The sequence below is a fragment of the Chaetura pelagica genome, unplaced genomic scaffold (assembly GCF_000747805.2).
Source record: "Chaetura pelagica isolate M959 unplaced genomic scaffold, ChaPel_1.0 scaffold249, whole genome shotgun sequence".
NCBI lineage: Eukaryota > Metazoa > Chordata > Aves > Apodiformes > Apodidae > Chaetura > Chaetura pelagica.
The window spans coordinates 1,017,327-1,035,649 of record NW_009954538.1 but is presented as its reverse complement, the minus strand read 5'-3'; the positions used below and the strand labels follow the sequence as shown (position 1 = coordinate 1,035,649).

General features: G+C 43.7%; 2 protein-coding genes across 2 annotated transcripts in view; both read left to right on the top strand.

The window, feature by feature from the left end:
- DEPDC5 (DEP domain containing 5) overlaps window positions 1-15,041 on the top strand; it is a 43,356-nt gene extending 28,315 nt beyond the window's left edge. Inside the window, 11 exon segments of the mRNA XM_010004810.1 lie at window positions 1,613-1,675; window positions 3,256-3,407; window positions 4,222-4,296; window positions 4,704-4,836; window positions 5,675-5,783; window positions 6,156-6,380; window positions 10,183-10,352; window positions 11,296-11,467; window positions 12,703-12,763; window positions 13,846-13,928; window positions 14,263-15,041. Coding sequence (XP_010003112.1) covers window positions 1,613-1,675; window positions 3,256-3,407; window positions 4,222-4,296; window positions 4,704-4,836; window positions 5,675-5,783; window positions 6,156-6,380; window positions 10,183-10,352; window positions 11,296-11,467; window positions 12,703-12,763; window positions 13,846-13,928; window positions 14,263-14,558 — 1,539 coding nt within the window. The 3' untranslated portion in view covers window positions 14,559-15,041.
- Window positions 15,042-16,843: 1,802 nt separating this feature from the next.
- The window catches only part of ANHX (anomalous homeobox), a 3,888-nt gene continuing 2,408 nt past the window's right edge, over window positions 16,844-18,323 (top strand). The window contains exons 1-3 of the mRNA XM_010004857.1: window positions 16,844-17,092; window positions 17,737-17,861; window positions 18,080-18,203. Coding sequence (XP_010003159.1) covers window positions 16,844-17,092; window positions 17,737-17,861; window positions 18,080-18,203 — 498 coding nt within the window. The remainder of the gene's footprint in view (window positions 17,093-17,736; window positions 17,862-18,079; window positions 18,204-18,323) is intronic.

Here is an 18,323-nt window from a genome sequence, read left to right as displayed (position 1 = left end):
CAATGAAACTGGTGAAAATTCCACATGAGACACAGGACAGAAGTAGGTTGTATCCAGTTGTTTGGCCCCGGGGGAAGGGAAAAAGGCAAAGATGACTTCCTTAACAGTGGTTCACTAGTGTGTTGTAAACAAACTAGCAGACTTTGTGCTACCAGCAAATAATTTTGTGTGATTGATTTTAAAAGTAACTATATTCAAAAGCATCTCTGGAGGGCCAACTGGAGAATCTCAAAGAGTGTGTCAGCAGTCACACTGCAGTAGTAAACACTCCTATGAATATTTACACATAGGCACTGGGACAGGAGCAATTGGGATCTTCAAACCAATGGCTTGTGCTTGTTGGGAAGGTGCCAGTGGACAGGTAGCCTTATCAGTCAACTTTGTGCTCACTTGGAAACATCAGCAAGTGCGTGCCTCATGTTTCCAGGACAACACAACCCCTTTAGGGCTCAGCAGCATGGGAATGTCTGTTGGCTGTCTGGAGACTTTCAGCCAAAGTACTGACAAAGTGCCACAGCTGTGTGCTCTGTCAGCAGGCAAGGGAGCAAGTGCTTTTCTAGGATATTATTCAGTGTTGGAGATAGTCCAAAACAAAACCTAGCCACAGGCTGCACTTCTACTCTGAAACAGAGTAGAAGTGACAAGTCACTTCAGCCATTTACAGCATAATTTTAATGCAGTGAGTTATCGTGATGCATGATCTGTTTGGGAAGACTGTGCCCTTACGGATACAGGGTGCTTGGCTCTGCTTCTGCACTGTGTAAATTGCCAGCCATATAACCCTGGCATTGATTCCTTCCAGAAAATGTTTTATATGTACATACCAGGGTAAGTGTCATCTTAACTGTAGGCTAGACAAAATATTTTGCCTAGGAAACAGAAAAAAGAATTGCAAATAAGGAATCAAAAGCTAGCTGAGTCCACTGCATTGTCTTATGTGATAAGAGAATCTTGATACATCTTTGAATACTAGGCAGGGATAAGTTCATCCAGGGTTTGCAAGTAGGTGGGAACATAGCACAGCAGTGTGTGTTTAATGTTGAATGAAGCATTAAACACAGAGTTGGAAAGATCTTTGTCATTAATTTTTCTTCCCTTTCCTTTACACCATACCAAACCTTCATTTGAGAGGAAGAGTATGCTTCCAGCCAAGAACTTCTTTACCTCTCCCACTTTATCATTTGAATGACTGACAGACTAGAAAACCTGTCATTCTTTGAGGGTTTGTTATTACAAATGCAGTTGTACAGGTTTCTGTATCACATTCAGCTTTGCCTTTGGGATGGAAACCTATGTACTTTAGAGCTCAGGTCATTCTCCTGTGAGGTGTGAGGGAAGGCTTTCCATTGGCTTCTTGTCAATGTGCTTTTCAAAACTTCAGAAAAGCATCTGTGCTGAGGCAGAGCAATGTCTTGTTACAAAGAGAAAGTGAGAGTGTGTGTGAGTAACTCCTGATGCTCTGCATTCTGCTGCATCTGGCATTCTGGGTCTGTTTGGGATTTGCATTCTCCTCATGTTTTCTCATTTCGTACTTGCACAACCTTGTATTTGCTTTTATTCAACTCCTTGTTGCTGTTGCCATTAATGGGCCTACTTCCTCTGATGCCTTCAGGATGGGGCCTTCTTTATGGATTTTGTTCGCAGCCCACATACAGCTTCAAGCTTCTACTCACAGGTTAGTTTTGAACTGCTGGGTCTTGTCATCTCTGGATTTTGGACTGAGGTGATGGAAAGCATTTGTTGTCCTGAGCTTGCATGTGGGGAATGTTAGTTTCCCAATCTGCTCATTGAGAGGGAGATGCACAGCATTAGCAGGATGGAGTGGCTTGTGGTGGTGGATGTGACTTGTTTCTTTCCACCATTCAGTGTCTGTGCTGTGGGTGTTCACGTGCCCTGCCTTGCTGTCCCTTGCAGCACTGTCTTGTCAACTACCAGAGCTTCGCTTTTTGTGTTTCAGTAAGTGCTACTTTTCCATCTTCCCTCGCTAAACAAAATGGCAACAGCTTTACTCATCTCATTCTTGGCTGCATTTCTTCTGTGGCATTTAATGGACAAGTGGCTCTGGGGAGATCCAATTCAAGTTTTGTCTTTGGATTCTTAAACAACTAAGGGCTGAAAACAGTGGTGTCATCAAGGTTTGAAAGAGTCATCGTGACAGAAGTTGTTTGTACACTTAACAGGAGGCAGCAGTAACACAGTGTGTCCATGGAAAACACTGCTGGTGGAAGTGAGCTGTGAGGAGAGTGGATATAGCTGCCTGTGGGGCTGTAGATTCCACATTGGAGCATCTGCTGGTTTTGGCTACCCAAAAAGGGACATCTGCCATTGCAGAGTGAGAGATCTTTGGGATGTGAGCAAATGGCAAAAATAAAAGACTCTGGTCTGACTATCAGACCTAAGTCAAACTACCAGCTTTGTGGTTTTTCACTGTGCTTGTGCTCTGCATCATGGCAGATCAGCCCTCATGTTTACACCAGCTTGAGTTACTGAGTTACTCTGCTGGTCATGTTTCTCTCCCCCACCTCTCTGGCTTTTATATAATTTGCCTTTCCTGAACCATACGTGTTAATGACAGATGGCAATTACAGCCTGTACTTTGCTGAATCTTTCAGCCTTCATGTTCTTTCTGAAATGATTTTATGTTAATTTTGTGAACTATTCGGTCTACCAGTGGAATAGAGCAGCAAGTGTTCCTGCTGGAGGAAAGTGTTCTTGTTGTCTTGGTGACATAGGTGTGGGTGGGTGCCAACCAGCCTCCTGATACTACCCTAAGAAAGCAAGGAAGATGAGCTGATTGTGTGCATTATGAAACCTGAATAGCGTGTGATACATTTGCATATTTTTGTCTGAGAGTTAGAGTTGAAACTATTTTTTTTATAACTGCTTGCTACTTTCCTGTAGTGATTAAATTTCCTTTTCTGCCCATTGCATGTTTATAATCACAGCTATTCACTCAACTTGAAAGTGGCATGTTGGAACTGGTGTTGCTGGTTTGTCAGTACTTCTCTCAACACAGTTGTGGCTGGGTTGGTGGTCATCACCTTTACTGGGGTCTGAATTGTGTGTTTGTTGGTAGCTCTGTAATGAGTGACAAAAGTCAACTGTATTTATTCTTCTGTGTATGCTTGTGCTTGCCTTATAATATTGCTTATTGTTAACTAACTGGAGCTGAGGTGCAGGTGATGCAGGGAGGGGAGAAAATGGGAAACTGCTGGCATCGTAAACTTCATAGATTTCTGTGTCTACTACTTGCAGGTCTCTATAGATCAGTCAGTACCTGCAACCTCAGATGGCAACATATTGACAAACACTGGGCAGTTACCTGATCGGGGCAACACGCAGACCTTTGGAAGTTCCCAGAATGTTGCAGAGCAAGGATACACCACAGCTGGTGCTGCAGAGGGCAGGTAAGAAAAGCACAGCAGTACTGTACTGCAGTCCCCTTATAGTTCCCTTTCTGGTGTCAGGGAATGGGCACTTAAACAAGAACCTGAGAACAAGATGTGCTGTGTCTGTCAACACTAGGTTCTTGTCACAACACCTTGCTGCAGCATTGCCACATGCAGAAAGAGTGGTAGTAAAATAAGCCTTGCAACCCAGTTTTCCAGAATTGAATGAGCACAAAGCCTGATTTCCCCACCCACAAAAAGAGCTCTGTTCTTTAAGAAATGAAGTAATTCCATTTTTTAAATCTGTTAGCAGAAAAGCAGGCTTTGAATTGGCATATGTCTTCTGTCTGTTTTAGCAAAGGGAGGGCCCCTGCATGTCCAATTGGATCAAGTAGATTGATGAGATCCAAGAGGTTCTAACCTGGAGATGAGACACCTGGGAGGAAGCAACATAAAAAATAAACTATATTAGCACCTGTTTCCTGCAGTTGTATATTACACTGAGGGGAAAAAAAGCGCTAACCTCAAAATACTTGCTCTCAGTTTCTCCTGCTGTGTGTAATACTGTGTGTGTTGCATCAATATGGCAATGACCACAGGGGAAAATACAGGTCTGATGCTTTTAATTGTCCTTCTTGAGATGAAAAAGGAAATAAATGTTGGGAAGAGAATAGAGGGCATTTTTCTTAAATGTACGTATTTGAAAAATTTGTTGGTAAGAGAAGATAGAGCACTTGTTGGAAAGAGAAGAGACTATTTTTCTTAAACGTACATATTTGAACCAATCTGGCAGCTTCCTTGATTTTTGAACATGCTTCTGTTTACTTCCCAGCTCTCAGTGTTCAGCAAGCACTCTGACTTCCTCCTCCACCTTGATAGAGATTCTTGAAGCCATGAAACACCCCACGTAAGTTTTTAATATAAATATGCTTAACATCTGTCTAGATGTTTTGCAAGAGGACATGAGGCATGGGGTCACTCAAAGAAGAGCCCCATGTCAGCTGTCAGAGTCTCAAGCTTCCTTTTGTTGTTTGGCTCTAATGTCCAACAATTTTTATAGAAATTGAGGTATGAGTATTGCAGCAGAGACTCAAGTTATTAGTATCCTAGAATCCTGTCAAAACAAGAATTATCAGTAAGACACTGAAATGTTGTCAAGGTCAGCTCTTCATGTTGATGTCAGAAGTCAGTCACTCTGGGGGCACTGTATGTTTCTTTACCTCCCCTTTATTTTCCCAGCAGTGACTTTTGTCTTTGTAAGTGAAAAGAGCTCTCAGTCAGTCCACGTTAACACGTGTGGTTGCTGTGATTCAGCACAGGGATCCAGCTGCTCTCTGAGCAGAAGGGCCTCTCTCCGTACTGCTTCATCAGCGCAGAAGTTGTGCACTGGCTGGTGAACAACGTGGAAGGTGTGCAAACCCAGGCCATGGCCATTGACATAATGCAGGTAAGAGAACTATTGAGGGGTGGCTGGAAGGCCAGGTGTACCTCACTCTGTGAAGGAAGTAGAGTTGTAGAGGAAAGCTTAGCAATAATTTCTGTATCTTATTAAAATCCTCTCATTGATAGGCATTGAATATGGTGTTGAGCAGAATATGAGATCATGACATTTTTTTGATTCCCTGTCACAAAATAGCAACATATTCTTCTGTAGTAACATTTATTATTTTTTCTGTTTATATATATGATGACAGTTCTTTGCGTAACCTCCATTTAGCTATTAGTTATCAAGAGCTCTCCATTGTGTTAGAGTTCTGAGACACTACTGTGTGATTTGGTTGGTTTTTTTTCTGATAATTAGTGAATGAATCTGTAAAAAAGTCAGTATATGACCTTACTTTTATGGAAATTAAAGTATACAGACTTTATGCAAGATACACTGTTCGTGTTAATGAAATTTTTTCTTCCCTATTGAACTGTGTTAGGGGCAGAAGGTTGGGAATGGTTTGAAATTCATTCCTCTGCTGAGATCCCATATCAATTACCAGGGAATCTAGAATCTTTCCAACCTCTTAACTTGTAAATCCATCTATAAAACCAGAGCAGATTAAGGGAGGAAGGCAGACATCTGCAGAAAGGTCAAATGCAATTTCTCAGGGAGATAAGGACTTACTACATTTACTGAATATCAAGAGGTAACATTGCTGATATTCTTGTTAGGCACTATCTGGACAAAGAGCTGTCAAGAAGAAGAAATTATTTCCTAATGTTCTCTAGCAACCTTATGTAACTGGAAGAATCACTTCTTTTTTATCATGTTTGCTCTGTTCTCTTATTTTGTTCAGAAAATGCTAGAAGAGCAGCTTATTGTCCATGCATCTGGAGAAGCCTTACGAACCTTTATTTACGGCTTTTATTTTTACAAGATTGTTGTGGACAAAGAACCAGACCGAGGTCAGCATTGTGGTACTACAAAACTTCCCTCATTATTCCTTTGCATAATCACTAGCTGTACTTGATTCTTACGGGTGCTGCAGCAAGAATGTGTTTTGGGATCAACCAGAAACACTATGCTAAAGAGAATCAAAGAAATTCAGCCTTTTTTGTTAAAAAAAAAACAACAAACACAACAAAAAGGGAATTGCAGACAGCATAACCTATTTATTTTTCATTCCTCATTTTGAGAAAGAGCTACATGAATTGCAGACAGCATAACCTATTTATTTTTCCTTCCTCGTTTTCAGAAAGAGCTACATCTCTTTCTTGATCTTGAGCACTTGTTTCTAACGACCGTCTGTCCTTCCCCTTGCTTTTTTTTTTGTCCAGTGGGCATGCAGCAACCTGCCATGTGGCACACAGCTGCCATGGATGACTTCTCTGCCTTCCAGAGGAAATGGTTTGAGGTGGCATTTGTGGCAGAAGAGCTCCTGCACTCAGAAATCCCAGCCTTCTTCCTTCCCTGGCTGCCCAGCCGCCCAGCCTCCTATGCAAGTAGGCACAGTTCCTTTAGCCGCAGTTTCGGAGGACGGAGCCAGGCAGCTGCACTATTAGGTAGATGCACAGCACAGGTGACAGCTGGGGAAGTTCAAGGGGAAAGTTTGAAAGGGGAAGAGCAGCCAGCCAAGGGTATGATCTCACGTGGACCAGCAAAAATGCTTCAGATTTCATCCTGGCCTTACATGTCTCTTGTACATGGACTTGTTCTCACATGCTGGAGGTGTTTCACTGGCTGAGCAGGCAGTCCTTGCTTCTTGACTACTGGAATGCGGTAAAAAGTGCTCTTTAAATACTCCTCCTCCTGTTCAACCTACCCCCCATGCCATCCTCTAGAATCCAGAGAGGAAAATACTGACTTTGTCTCCTTGCAGATCTAGAGACACTCTTCACAACCTGTGATGAGCATGGAGGGAAAAGTTGTGAGAACGTCAGAGCAGCCAACCTGTACCTAAAATGAGACATCTAATTGCTGCTTAATGGCAAAAGTCACAGTGAGATCCAGATGTGTTAAGCTTTCTGTGATGTGCTGGAGGCTTCTTGGCTAATCTGAACTATGTATATGCAGCCTCCTTGTGTTGAAGTCTGGGAAGCCCAGCTGTAAATGATCCCTGCAGTGTAGAAGCTGTAGGGTATGGAAGATCTTGCTACTGGGCAAGATACCATTATAATATCTAAAGTTCTGCAATGTGTGAAGTGTAACACTGACTGCCTCCAACAGCCTGTGAAACATCCTGGCTGCATGATTGACTGTGTTGCTTTGTCAGCTTTTTGTTGGCTTTCCAGGCCAGCCTGGCCAGCTTTTGTTCTTCTTTCCCTGTTCAAAATTACATGAAAAATCATTGCTATGGAACTGCAACTTCAGATTTATTTAGGTGCATCTTTTAAAGGCCTATCAACTAAGGTTAAAAGAAATTCTGCTGTTTGACCTACTGAGGAGAAATTACTTTCTGCTGGTGTAGTATCTCTTAAACCTGAAGTTACAGTAATCCTTGTGTATTTCTGAAACCCTTGTTTGAAGAGGAACAGCATCAGAAATGGGAAGGCATTAAGAATAGGAAGTCTGAACTAATGGTTAATTCCCTGAAGCCAACATATGCAGGGTATTTTTCCCTGTCACACAATAAATCTGTTGCCTTGGCTTATATCCAATCTCATTAGCTCAATGATTGGCCAGAGCGGAAGCCTGAATGTAGGCTGGCATGGAAGTATGTGAAGGCTGGAAGTGCTTGGGCCAGATCGTGTTCCTGCTTTGATCTCTTACTGTTTAGCCCAAGAAAACCACTTCACTTGACTGTCTGTCCTCTTTTGTGAGAAGACTGGACTCAGTAAGACTGCACCTAAGGAGATGGACCAAGAAAGAAAGGTGCTTTGGTGCTCCTCTTACCAGCCAGGGAAGAGTGTGTTCCCTCAGCATGTGATACAGATACCCACCTGTATGGGCCTGCTTTTTCGTTTCATTTGGAATTATGTCCATTCTGCTGTTTAACTAATTTGCGGTCTTTGAATGAATGAAAAATGCCTCCAGATTGCTCACATGCAGTTTGGTTATTCCAGGAATAATAGTTTCTTGGAGAAAAATCCAGTGTGGAACTTTTGTCTTACAAAGGAACTGGTTTAATTGATGTTTCTGTGCTGTTCCTCTTATAAACAATATTCAAAAAAAACCTTACCAGTTCATCTGAGGCAAGGAGCTTTACTAAACCCAGATGACCTCTGGTCCACGTGACTTCATTTGTTCCTCTCTTGGCATTGATTTGGTTGTGGTTTTTATTTCTTCCCCTCCCCACCTTCCCTAAATGTCAGGCTGTGACATAAATTGCATGCAAGCATTGGGAGCTCTGGAACAAGCTCCATGTATCTCTAAAATCTTTATCCCTCCCAATCCCCCTATCACTTGCCCAGTGATTGTCCCCTTCCCTGTGGAAGTCTGACCAATGATATACCTAATCTTGTCCCTTTGGATTTGTAGCAGTGCATGCACTAGCAGTTGCAGTCGTGTGTAGTCTAGTCTGTGACTGGAGAATAACCTGCCTGCTCCTCTCCGATTTATTCAGTAAATCCTTAGTTAATGGTACAAGATAATTGGGAAGCAGGTGAGTTCTCTTAAAATCAGCTCTATGGAAGCCAAGAGTTTATTCTATTAAAATTAAGTTGGTTTTAATCAGAAGCTTCTGAGTTCAAACACTTGGATATTTCTGATCAATTTTTAAGGTCCTTTTGTCTAGCTCACCTGGTTGGACTGTGTTCCTGATGCTTTACTTGGGAATCACAGCTGCAGGCAAGGTGGAGAGACCAGCTCCAGCCCTAATGGGGAGTCTGCATCATCTGGAGAAAGGAACAGTCTAAGAGAGCAGGGAGCTCATTCTTCACAATGTGCTGGTTTGGGCACACTGGCCTCTGGTGTTACCACTGACCTCTTAGCTAATGACCAGCATCTACTTGACTGAGCTGCTTTTGCTTTACAGCTTTTGGGATGTTGTTTTCCAACCCACTTTGTTACAAAACTGGCACTGTAGCTTTCTAACCACAAGCATTGCATTCACAGTGATATTTCCCTGAAAAGCAGCAAGAAAACTGCAAAATATTGGTCTGTTTTACAGTACCAGACCAACTCAGAAATTGCAGATGATATATTTCCCAAAGACAAAAATGGATTTTATTTACAAAACTGGGTGATGTTCTTCCGTTTTTATTGGATTTTCTCTTTTTTTTTTCTGTTACTAAGCTGCAGTAATAGCAGTATCGAGGGCTTTATTACAACCTTGAAAACTATCTCCAGCCATCTTGCAGTAGAAGCAAAGGTGGGAACTTTCCATCTGCCTTGAGGAAGAACTTAATTTTTTTTTAAATGCCCTTAAATTATAGGGTCACTTAAAAGCTGACCATATAAAAGGGTGTGCATCTACCTCTACTTGAGCAAGAAAGAACAATACTCAGGGCAAAGGTTTTTCAATAGTAGTATTGCAGCCCTTTATTTCATGTCCATTTTTAACATTCTAGAAATGGTAAATTATGTATTTGGCTTAAGGAAAAGTTGAAAGTGACAGTGTGGGTCATAGCAGGACTTTGGTCTCAAAGAGATCTGGGTTCTGTCCCTGGCCTTGGAGTATGACACCGGTCTGGTCACTTCCACTTTCTGTGCTTCTCTTACTCTCTTGCCTGGTATGAGATTTTCTTTCATCCGGGATGCTGGGGGCACAAAGGGAGCTGGATCCTGGGCTCTGTCCCAGCACTTACTGCAAAGCAATGTGAGGTGTTGCAGTGATTGTAGTGCTGCTGCATGAGTCTTGGCTGACTTTCCATGCTTTTAAAAAAAATGTTGGATGTGCAGTTTTAGCAGTCTGGTAATGTGGGATATTGATATGGGGTTAAAGAAACAGGAAGTTTAACTTCTACTCTCCTTTAGCTATAGAAAGTCCTGGAATGCTCCTGCCCTGTGTAACAGCAGTCTGCTGTGATTTCTGGTGGGGGCATATCAAAACGTTAAAACCAATTTCAAATATCTTGGGTATGAAGGAGCTGGTGTTATCTAGCCATAGTTAATTATGGCACCCATTGCTTATTGAGTAGCTACTTGACACTTGGTTCTGTTCCTTTATTGCAGCTGAAATGTCTTGTGACTGCTTGGGAAGGTAATTCTGTGGCACAGACCCATGACATGAGGAATACTTCAGGTTTTTTGTCTTTTGTGATCTGGATGAGCAGCATTCTGGGACTATTCTGCTAGCCCAAAAATATTGGGGGAGGAGTGGGAGGACAAATTCATTTCAAGTAGCTTCTTTTGTTCTCTTAATCCTGTCTCCCCCCTGTCTCTTTGATGCCTCTTTTAAATACACCCTGTTCCTTGGCTGTGTAGCTGCCACAGTGCCTGAGCAGCGGACGGTGACGCTCGATGTGGATGTGAACAACCGCACAGACCGGCTGGAGTGGTGCAGCTGTTATTACCATGGCAATTTCTCCCTGAACGCTGCCTTTGAAATCAAGTTACACTGGATGGCAGTGACTGCAGCTGTTCTTTTTGAGATGGTAGGAGTCCTTGTGTCCTGTGGGGCTTCAGTGATACCTGTTTGGCCTTTGTGTCCCTTAGACTACAGGGGACATCGTCCTGGGAAGTATTAGGGGAGAGACAGTGGTTTGGATCAATCTTTATTTCCATAACTAATTTTTACTAATGGTTCTTAGCATTGTTGCATCTGGTCGTGGTTCATCCTGCTGTCTGCAGTCATTCTGTATGGAGGATGCTGTGCTGCCTCTAGTGGGTTCCAGGAACAGTATGCAGGGGTTGGGACAGGTCAAGGTGACATTTAAGCCCCCCTTAGGCAAATCTGAAGCCATGAGCTGGGCCTTAGGGAAGGAATCCATTGCACGTTGCCTTCCTTCTTTCTCCAAACCTGAAAACTGTAAATCTCAGTGGAATTGTTTCCATGACAGGGCTTTGCCAGGCAATGTGTTCTTCTGTTCAGCAATGCTTTTTAGCTGCTTTTTAAAATAAAACCTTGCTGAAAACATTTTGAGTTGAAAATGTAATCAGTTGGTAATTTTTTGTTTAATTTTTAATTTTCCCCCTTTTGTAGCTCCCGTAAAACTCAGATTATTTAACACCAGGTTTTACCTCACCTAGCCAAATAGCCCTAGGTTCTGCTTTTATTGAAAATCTATTGCTCTGTTCCAGTAAAGCAGCAGTGCTTAGCCACTGATAATAAGTAGGCTGAATCAGTTCCTGAAAAATGTCCTATTTTAAAGTGCTTCTGATTGATGTGGCACTTAAAAAAGGAAAGCCTGGTGTCTTGTGCTTGTTCTGCTTTGCTTGCAAGGACGCTTGTGTGCTTGCCATGCAAAGCAAGCTGAGCCTGTGGAGAACTGAGCATGTCTGATCTATTCCTGGGGAAATCAGTTGCTCCTATGCACGCAAGTGCTCTTCTTCAGTTTGACATATGTTGTATGATTCACTGTTTGAATTTTTTCTCAGGTTCAAGGTTGGCATCGGAAAGCCACATCCTGTGGTTTCTTGCTGGTTCCAGTCTTGGAAGGCCCGTTTGCTTTGCCCAGTTACTTATATGGAGACCCACTTCGAGCTCAGTTGTTCATCCCACTCAATGTCAGCTGCTTGTTGAAGGAGGGTAGTGAGCATTTGTTTGATGGTAAGAAATGTTCTTTGGTTTACCCTTTGGTTTACTTTTCTGCAAGCAGGTCCCTTGAGGTATGTAGCTGACAATGAGGAACTTCGTTTACCAGACATGCATTAGCTGGTTGAAGAGCCAGTTTTTACATTTCAGCAGCCACCCTCTGGAAGGTGGTGCTTGGAGGAGGCTGTGCTGTCAGGATAACAGTGTGCCACAGGGTATGAAGTTGGCAGCAAGAAGTACCCAGGCTCAGGAGAGGTTGTCTTCACTGCTGTCTTGGCTGCCATAATGTTGTGTACCCTTTAGAGCCTTTATCAAGTAATTATTCTGTTTGACGTGATGTTTCTCTGTAAGAGTCTGTTTTGCTGGGAGACCCTGCCCACATCTGCTCTGCATTTGTATCCTGCATTTGTTTATTCTCCCCCTCAGTGAGATTAGGCTTTCACAACTGCCATCCTTTTTTTTCTGTTGCCATGGTTACATCCATGGTAAAAGTGTTTGCACATAAGATTAAGAGCTAGAAACTGCAGTCTCCTTTTCTGCAATGTGACCTCGCCCTTTTGAGTGATGCTGTTGTGTTAAGTCTCAGGTGGAAGCTCAAAGATCAGAGAACTCTGTTCCCATGCAGAGAGAGGCAAAATTGCATCGTGAGAAGGGACAATTGGCAAAATACTCTCTTTTAAAATAGTAACCATGATAGTTTTCAGAACTATGGAATGGTTATATATGGTTATAGGCATTATAATAAGGTGTCCCCTCAGCCTTCTCATCTCCAGGCTAAAGAGTCGCAGCTCTCTCAGCCTTTCCTCACAATAGAAGTACCAGTTGTCTTTATTGCCTTTATTTTTTCTTTATTTTCATTAAGCCTTGATCCAGTGTCCAGGTGTAAATGTAAAACAGTGATAAATCTATATTATGGAGGTCACCATAGACCCGCTGGCTTTGAACTAAATATTTTCAGAGCACTCTGTGGTGATACATAGAAGCCCACTCTCCTTGCCCACTGTCACACACCTCGTTGTGTTCCTCTCCATCTTAAGAGACATAAAAGCTAAACTCAGGGATGAATCTGCTATTAGAGACATATACCAGACATGTGTCTAATAAGATGGCATCCAAGGGACAGCTAACAGAAATGAAATAGCTAGAAACAACAAAGTACATAGGGGTCTTTGGAGGAAAATTGAAGTCTTGAAAGAGAAAGAAATAAAGTTACTTTACTTAGGTAATTGTTACCTTTTTGCTTGTTTCAGGCTTTGAACCAGAAACATACTGGGACCGTATGCATCTCCTCCAGGAAGCAATAGCATACAGGTATGTACAGAGCAGAATGACTGAAAGATTCCTCTCTCCCTGGACACCACAGGATTAAGACCTTGGCTGAACAGTCACTCCTGAGTCATGTGTGTTCTGTGCTATCTGCCTCTCTCAAGTCTGCTGGCAGATTGTTAGACTAAAATACAACCATAATGTCTGGAGGTGGTTCTTCAGGTGCATGGAGCTGGTAGATAGTGTTTCAGCCTGTCACTCGGGAGCAAACCATACTCTCCTCCTAGAGGAGGGCCTTTGGAAGGTGCTGTGTTATTCTAAGTTAGAAGCAGGTAAACTGTAAATAAATGCACTTCTGAGAAGAGACAGACATTTCCTTCATGTGTACTTAGCACAGTCTTGAACTGGAGGAAAACCAGTGATTGACAGGAGGCTAGAGACTGGGATTTGAGCTGTACCTATGTACCTCCTATGAGGTTGAGCCCAGTTTAAGAAGGAATTGTTGGAAACTTTGAATACTAGCTAGCCTTACCTCTCTGTGCTTGAGCTGTCTGTTTGCATCATGGGTTTGCTGCCAAGGTCTTTTTTGTGACAGAGAGACTAGCTTTTATAGTAGACTTTAGCTTGGAAATAAGCTTGTGTTAGCTTAGAACATACTTGTTCCTCTAGTATTCTACTAACAAGTATTCTACTAACAGCAAAGGACTGTCAGTAGAGCTGCTTGAAGTTCTGGGTGGAATATTGCCTAGCATGAAAAAAATTATGTTCCAGCTTGAAACATACCCAAGGAATGTCTGCCTTGATTATTGCTCTTCTCTCATTTGTGTGCAGCTGCCCCATTTTGTCAGAAACTGCTCAGTGCCCTCCCAGACTGAGCTACTGGTGCTCCTTGTTTCCAGCACGAGTTAGTACAGATTAGTGTGGAGTTACACGCTTTCATACTGTGCCTAGCAGGGGTGAGGATGTTTGGAGAAGCTCAGCTCTCTTCTTCCCTTTTTTCCCTTGCCTTCAGGCCATAAGAAAAGGGAGCCTTTGTGATAGCAGAAGGTTTACCCAGGTACCCTGCCTTGGACTGGAGTGGCTACTTTTAAATTTATTTTTAATTCTGTTGGTGTTTGTTTCTCCAGATTTGGATTTGTGCAAGATAAATACTCAGCCTCTGCCTTCAACTTCCCAGCTGAGAACAAGCCCCAGTATATCCATGTCACAGGTGAGCAATATTTGGCAGGCACTGGGGCAAGGAGGAGGCTGTTAAAAACAAAAGAATCGTTTTACCTGCAGTTAGTGTTTTGTGTCAGTGATGTTGGTCTTCAGTATGTCCTTAGTCATATGACAAGTAGGTGCATCAGTCAACACAAACCAGAAAACAGGAGGGAGTATGAAAAGCAGAAAGTATTGCTGCTTCTCTGAAAAGTGTATCCCAATTTATCTTGCTAAAAGGCAATCAAATGAAACTCAGTTTCCTTTTCAGAGTTTAACGAGTTGGCTACCAGTTGCAGGGCCTTATGCCTGCCTCAGACTAAAAACCTGTCTGTTTCCTCCAGGGACAGTGTTCTTGCAGCTACCATATTCCAAACGGAAATTCTCATGTGGGCAGCAGCGCCGCCGGCGCAACTCCACCAGCTCCACCAACCAGAACATGTTCTGTGAGGAGCGCATTGGCTACAACTGGGCCTACAACACCATGCTGACCAAAACCTGGAGGTCCAGTGCCACGGGGGATGAGAAGTTTGCTGATCGGTTGCTGAAAGACTTCACAGACTTCTGCTGGAACAAAGATAGCCGGCTTGTTTTGTTCTGGACTGACTGCCTAGATAAGATGCATGCTAGTGCTCCGTAAAGTAGGGTTGTATCTCTTTGGGAGACAGCTAGAAGCTTTACCTTGTGGCAAGGAAGTAGAGGTGAAGGGTGACTGGAAAAGAGCTTCTCTGTTGGGTTCATCTTGAGGCTCCAAGAGCACCTGATCAATATAGCTGTTGATATTCAACAGAATTTGATTAAGCCCTTGGAAAAAGAAACTGAGTTCTTGGCTTGCCAGTGTCTATCACCTGACCTTCAGCTTGGTTTCAAGTATCTGCAGTCCTTGATTGCCAGAGCTTGTTAGAGTGGAGGTAAAGGAGGGAGAGAGCAAGTGGTTTTCAAGGGCAGTTTGATTCAGCAGAGTCTGGTGGTAGCAGCTTGCCCTCATTGGAAGTGGTGTTTGCAGCTGGCGTGCCTGACAGCAGCTTGCTTCTTTCCCTCTGGAGGTGTACCTAATTGTGTGAATATGTAAGATAAAATCTGAGAGAGACTTGTTACATTTCATACATGTAAATAAGTAAAAATGCAGAAAATCAAGTGACCTGATGTTTTGTTGTAATTCCAGACAGCAATACAGAATCAGGGAGCAAAGGAGAATAATTGCCAAAAGGAGCTGCTACATGTGTCCAGCAGGATAATGAAATGCTCAAAATTCAGTGGTGGGGCTTTGTTCTTTAAGCATCCAGAACTTTCTATCTCCAGCTCTGGATCTAGAAGTGTCATGCAGCAGGAGCAAGAAGCCAGTTACTGCCCTGCAAGGCCACCACCCAAGCCTAAGGAGAAATCAAGGACAACTGAACACAAGATGCTGCTGGTTAGAGGAACAAGGAGGATTACGAGCAGGTTTTAGTATATGCTCACGACAGTCTGCACGCAGCAAAACAAAGCTGTCTTTGTCTTTGCAGAAGAAGCTTGCATATGGCACAGGGACTTGTCGTGAGCTGGTTTTTTAATGTGGATTCAGGGTGGGTTCATGGCCAGCACCTGGCTTTGGGTTGGGGGCTGCTTACTCCTGCTGTGAGATGGTTGCTATTGTTATCTGTCCTTGCTAAGTCGAAGTCAGTAGAGGGCTGACACGCTCTCAGTGGTGTTCAGACCTGATTCAAGGAAAATAATAGCTGCTTCAGTGAGTCTGGATGACTCACCTGTAATTAGACAGAACCCACCTAGAAAAGGTGGGTTTGAGCAGCACACCTCTTCATTCACTTTATCTGAGTGTGTCTGATCTCCATTAACATCTTAAAAAACACTTCGTACTATGAAAACAAATTGCTGCTATTTGTTCTGCACAGTTTTACTATGAGTAGCAGGGCGGGAGGGCAGCGGGGGCTCCGCACCTGCCGCCCGGCCGCGCTTTGAACGCTGCAGAGCGCTTTTCTGACCCCCGGAGGAGGCTGTGGACAAAGGTGAGGACTCGGCTGGCTGCAGGGATTGCAGCCCTGCAGGGCAGAGCCTGCAGGGTGCCCCGGGGCCCGGCGGGCAGGGACCGCGGTGCTGGGGCACTTCTCTGCGGGAGGAAGGGCCCGGGACGGGCTCTGTGCGTTCCCGCTGCCTCCGGAGAGGGCAGGTTGGCCGGGGTGTCCCAGCTCTTCAACCTCGCAGGTATTGAACAGTTTTTCTTTCCTGTTTCATCAGTAGGGCTGAAGCTGGCCCGGGGTTTGGGTGTCCCCAAGGGGACCCACTGGGCTCCTTTCCTCTGGAAAATGGACAAAAAACAGCCCTGGCAATCATTTGCTGTAACTGCTGCCTGCCCCTTGCCTGACCTTGTGCCATTTTGGAGGAAAAAAACCTCATTAATTTCACCTAAATGTCTCTTAGGCTTAAAGTTCTGGTAGTTTAAACCTGTAAGCAATGGATTAAAAGCTTCATAATGTGTTTTGGATGTGTGGGTACCTGAGCTGAAGGGAAACAGAGGGTCTGGATGCACATTGTTGGGGGCACAGGAGGTGCAGGCAGCTCTGCAGTGTCCCCAGCTGTGTACACAGCCCAAAGCAGGGAAAACTGGGACTAACCCAGTGTGTGGTTGTCTACAGCAGCCCTCCTGCTTTGGCCTCCTCCTTCAACCTCTGAGATTTAGGGCAAGTTTAATGTGTCTTTCTGAGGTCTGCTTTTTTCAACTGTAATCCTGTTGTGACTTTAGCCTTTCAGGGCTGCTTTAGGTCTAGTTTTATTTTAAGTGTTTTGAGGTCTTCAGACTGCTTTTTAACAGCATGATGAGTGTCTCTCCTTAAAAAAAGCATACCATAGGAGCTAAAAATAGGAGATAATAATTTTTATCTAACCACAACCTTGTGCATTGCTTAGAAAAGGCTTCCACAGGACATGATGAAGCGGTTCATGGCCATGTTAAACAGGAATAAAAACAAGGATCCCCCACCCACCAAGCTGCTGGATCTGGCAGGACAGCTTTGCCAAGACCTCCAGAACTCATCTCCTAGTCTGGAGAAGCTGGTTGGGGCCATGATGGAATGCAAACACAAGATGTATTTTCTCACTAACATCCACGTTGTCCGAGCTTGTGTGTTTGTTCATATCCATAACGGGCAGTATGACACAGCCTGCAGACTCCTGGAGGTAGGGATGTGTTCTTTGTTTCTTGATGGATACAAAAACAGTATTAGAAAAATAGTAGCTAGAGCTGTTAGTGCAGAGGAACCCAAACTGCAGCATGTGGAGTGTTTCCAGCTGGCACACAGCAGTGGAAGTTGATAGGTGTGCATTGGTAGTCTTGAAACACAAGGATAAAGCCTTTGCTACAGGCAGTTACTATTAGTCAGCACAGGGGAAGAAGGTAATTGGGTGATTATGGGGTTGGTTGTAATTTGGGAAGGCAGGATTTTTGTTCTCTGGTGTGGTGTTTCTTGGAGGTTTTTCACAGACTTAGGGCTCAGGATGTAAAAGCCTTAGGGAGACCAATTTTAGAGGGCTTGTCAGGATGGGAAGATACAAGTAAATCTGGATGGCAACACTCAAGGTGAGGGATTTTGGTCTCTAGATCTGGTAGTGTAGTCCTGTTCACTGGGGGAAAAGAAGGAACTAGGCAACTCCCTGTGTATATTAGAGAATGTACAGCAAGCCATATACTTGGATAATGCTACCAGCTTTGTCAAACTAGTAGGAATCTCTGAGTAAGTTTCTTGTTCTTGAGGATTTTCTCCTTTATAGGAAGCCTGACTGACTACCTGGAAAGGGTTTTCTGACATACTGTTTTGTTTTAGTATTGCAAGGCAGAAGAGAAGGTGGAGCTGGTGCAACTTTGGCATGAGATTCACTACCGGAGGGTTATGGAGAAACAGCACATGGATTTTCTGACCCCACTGCAGAAATTCCGTTGCAGGAAGAGGTACCATGGTGTGGGGGAACCTCAGCTTTTTTCCTCTGCTATAGTTAGCAGATGGAGGAGGTAAAGATGTAGAGGCTGTTCTTGCATCTCAAGATGGCTGCTTCTTGGAGCTAGGTTTTTCTAGGTGTTTTCACCACTTGTGGCAATGTGAGAAAATTCCAGTGAATGTGAATGACTCTTTTGGGTTCCTTTTTAATCCTGTTTTCTCCTGTGTACAGGAATCCTCCACCTATTTCCCTTTGTCCTGAAGGTCTGAAAAACAGGAACTATTCAGATGCAGTACGGCAGCAGCTGCACAGGTTTGCTGCAGAGGTGACAACAAATCCAAACAAGAAACAGCGGGTAGGGATTTGTTACTTCCAATCAAATCTCCTTGGCATGGGAAAGCAGAGCTCTGCTATCGGGTCTACAGCTCATTCTAAATCCTTGTTTTCAGAAGCCCTCGTGGTGCTGGGATTCTAC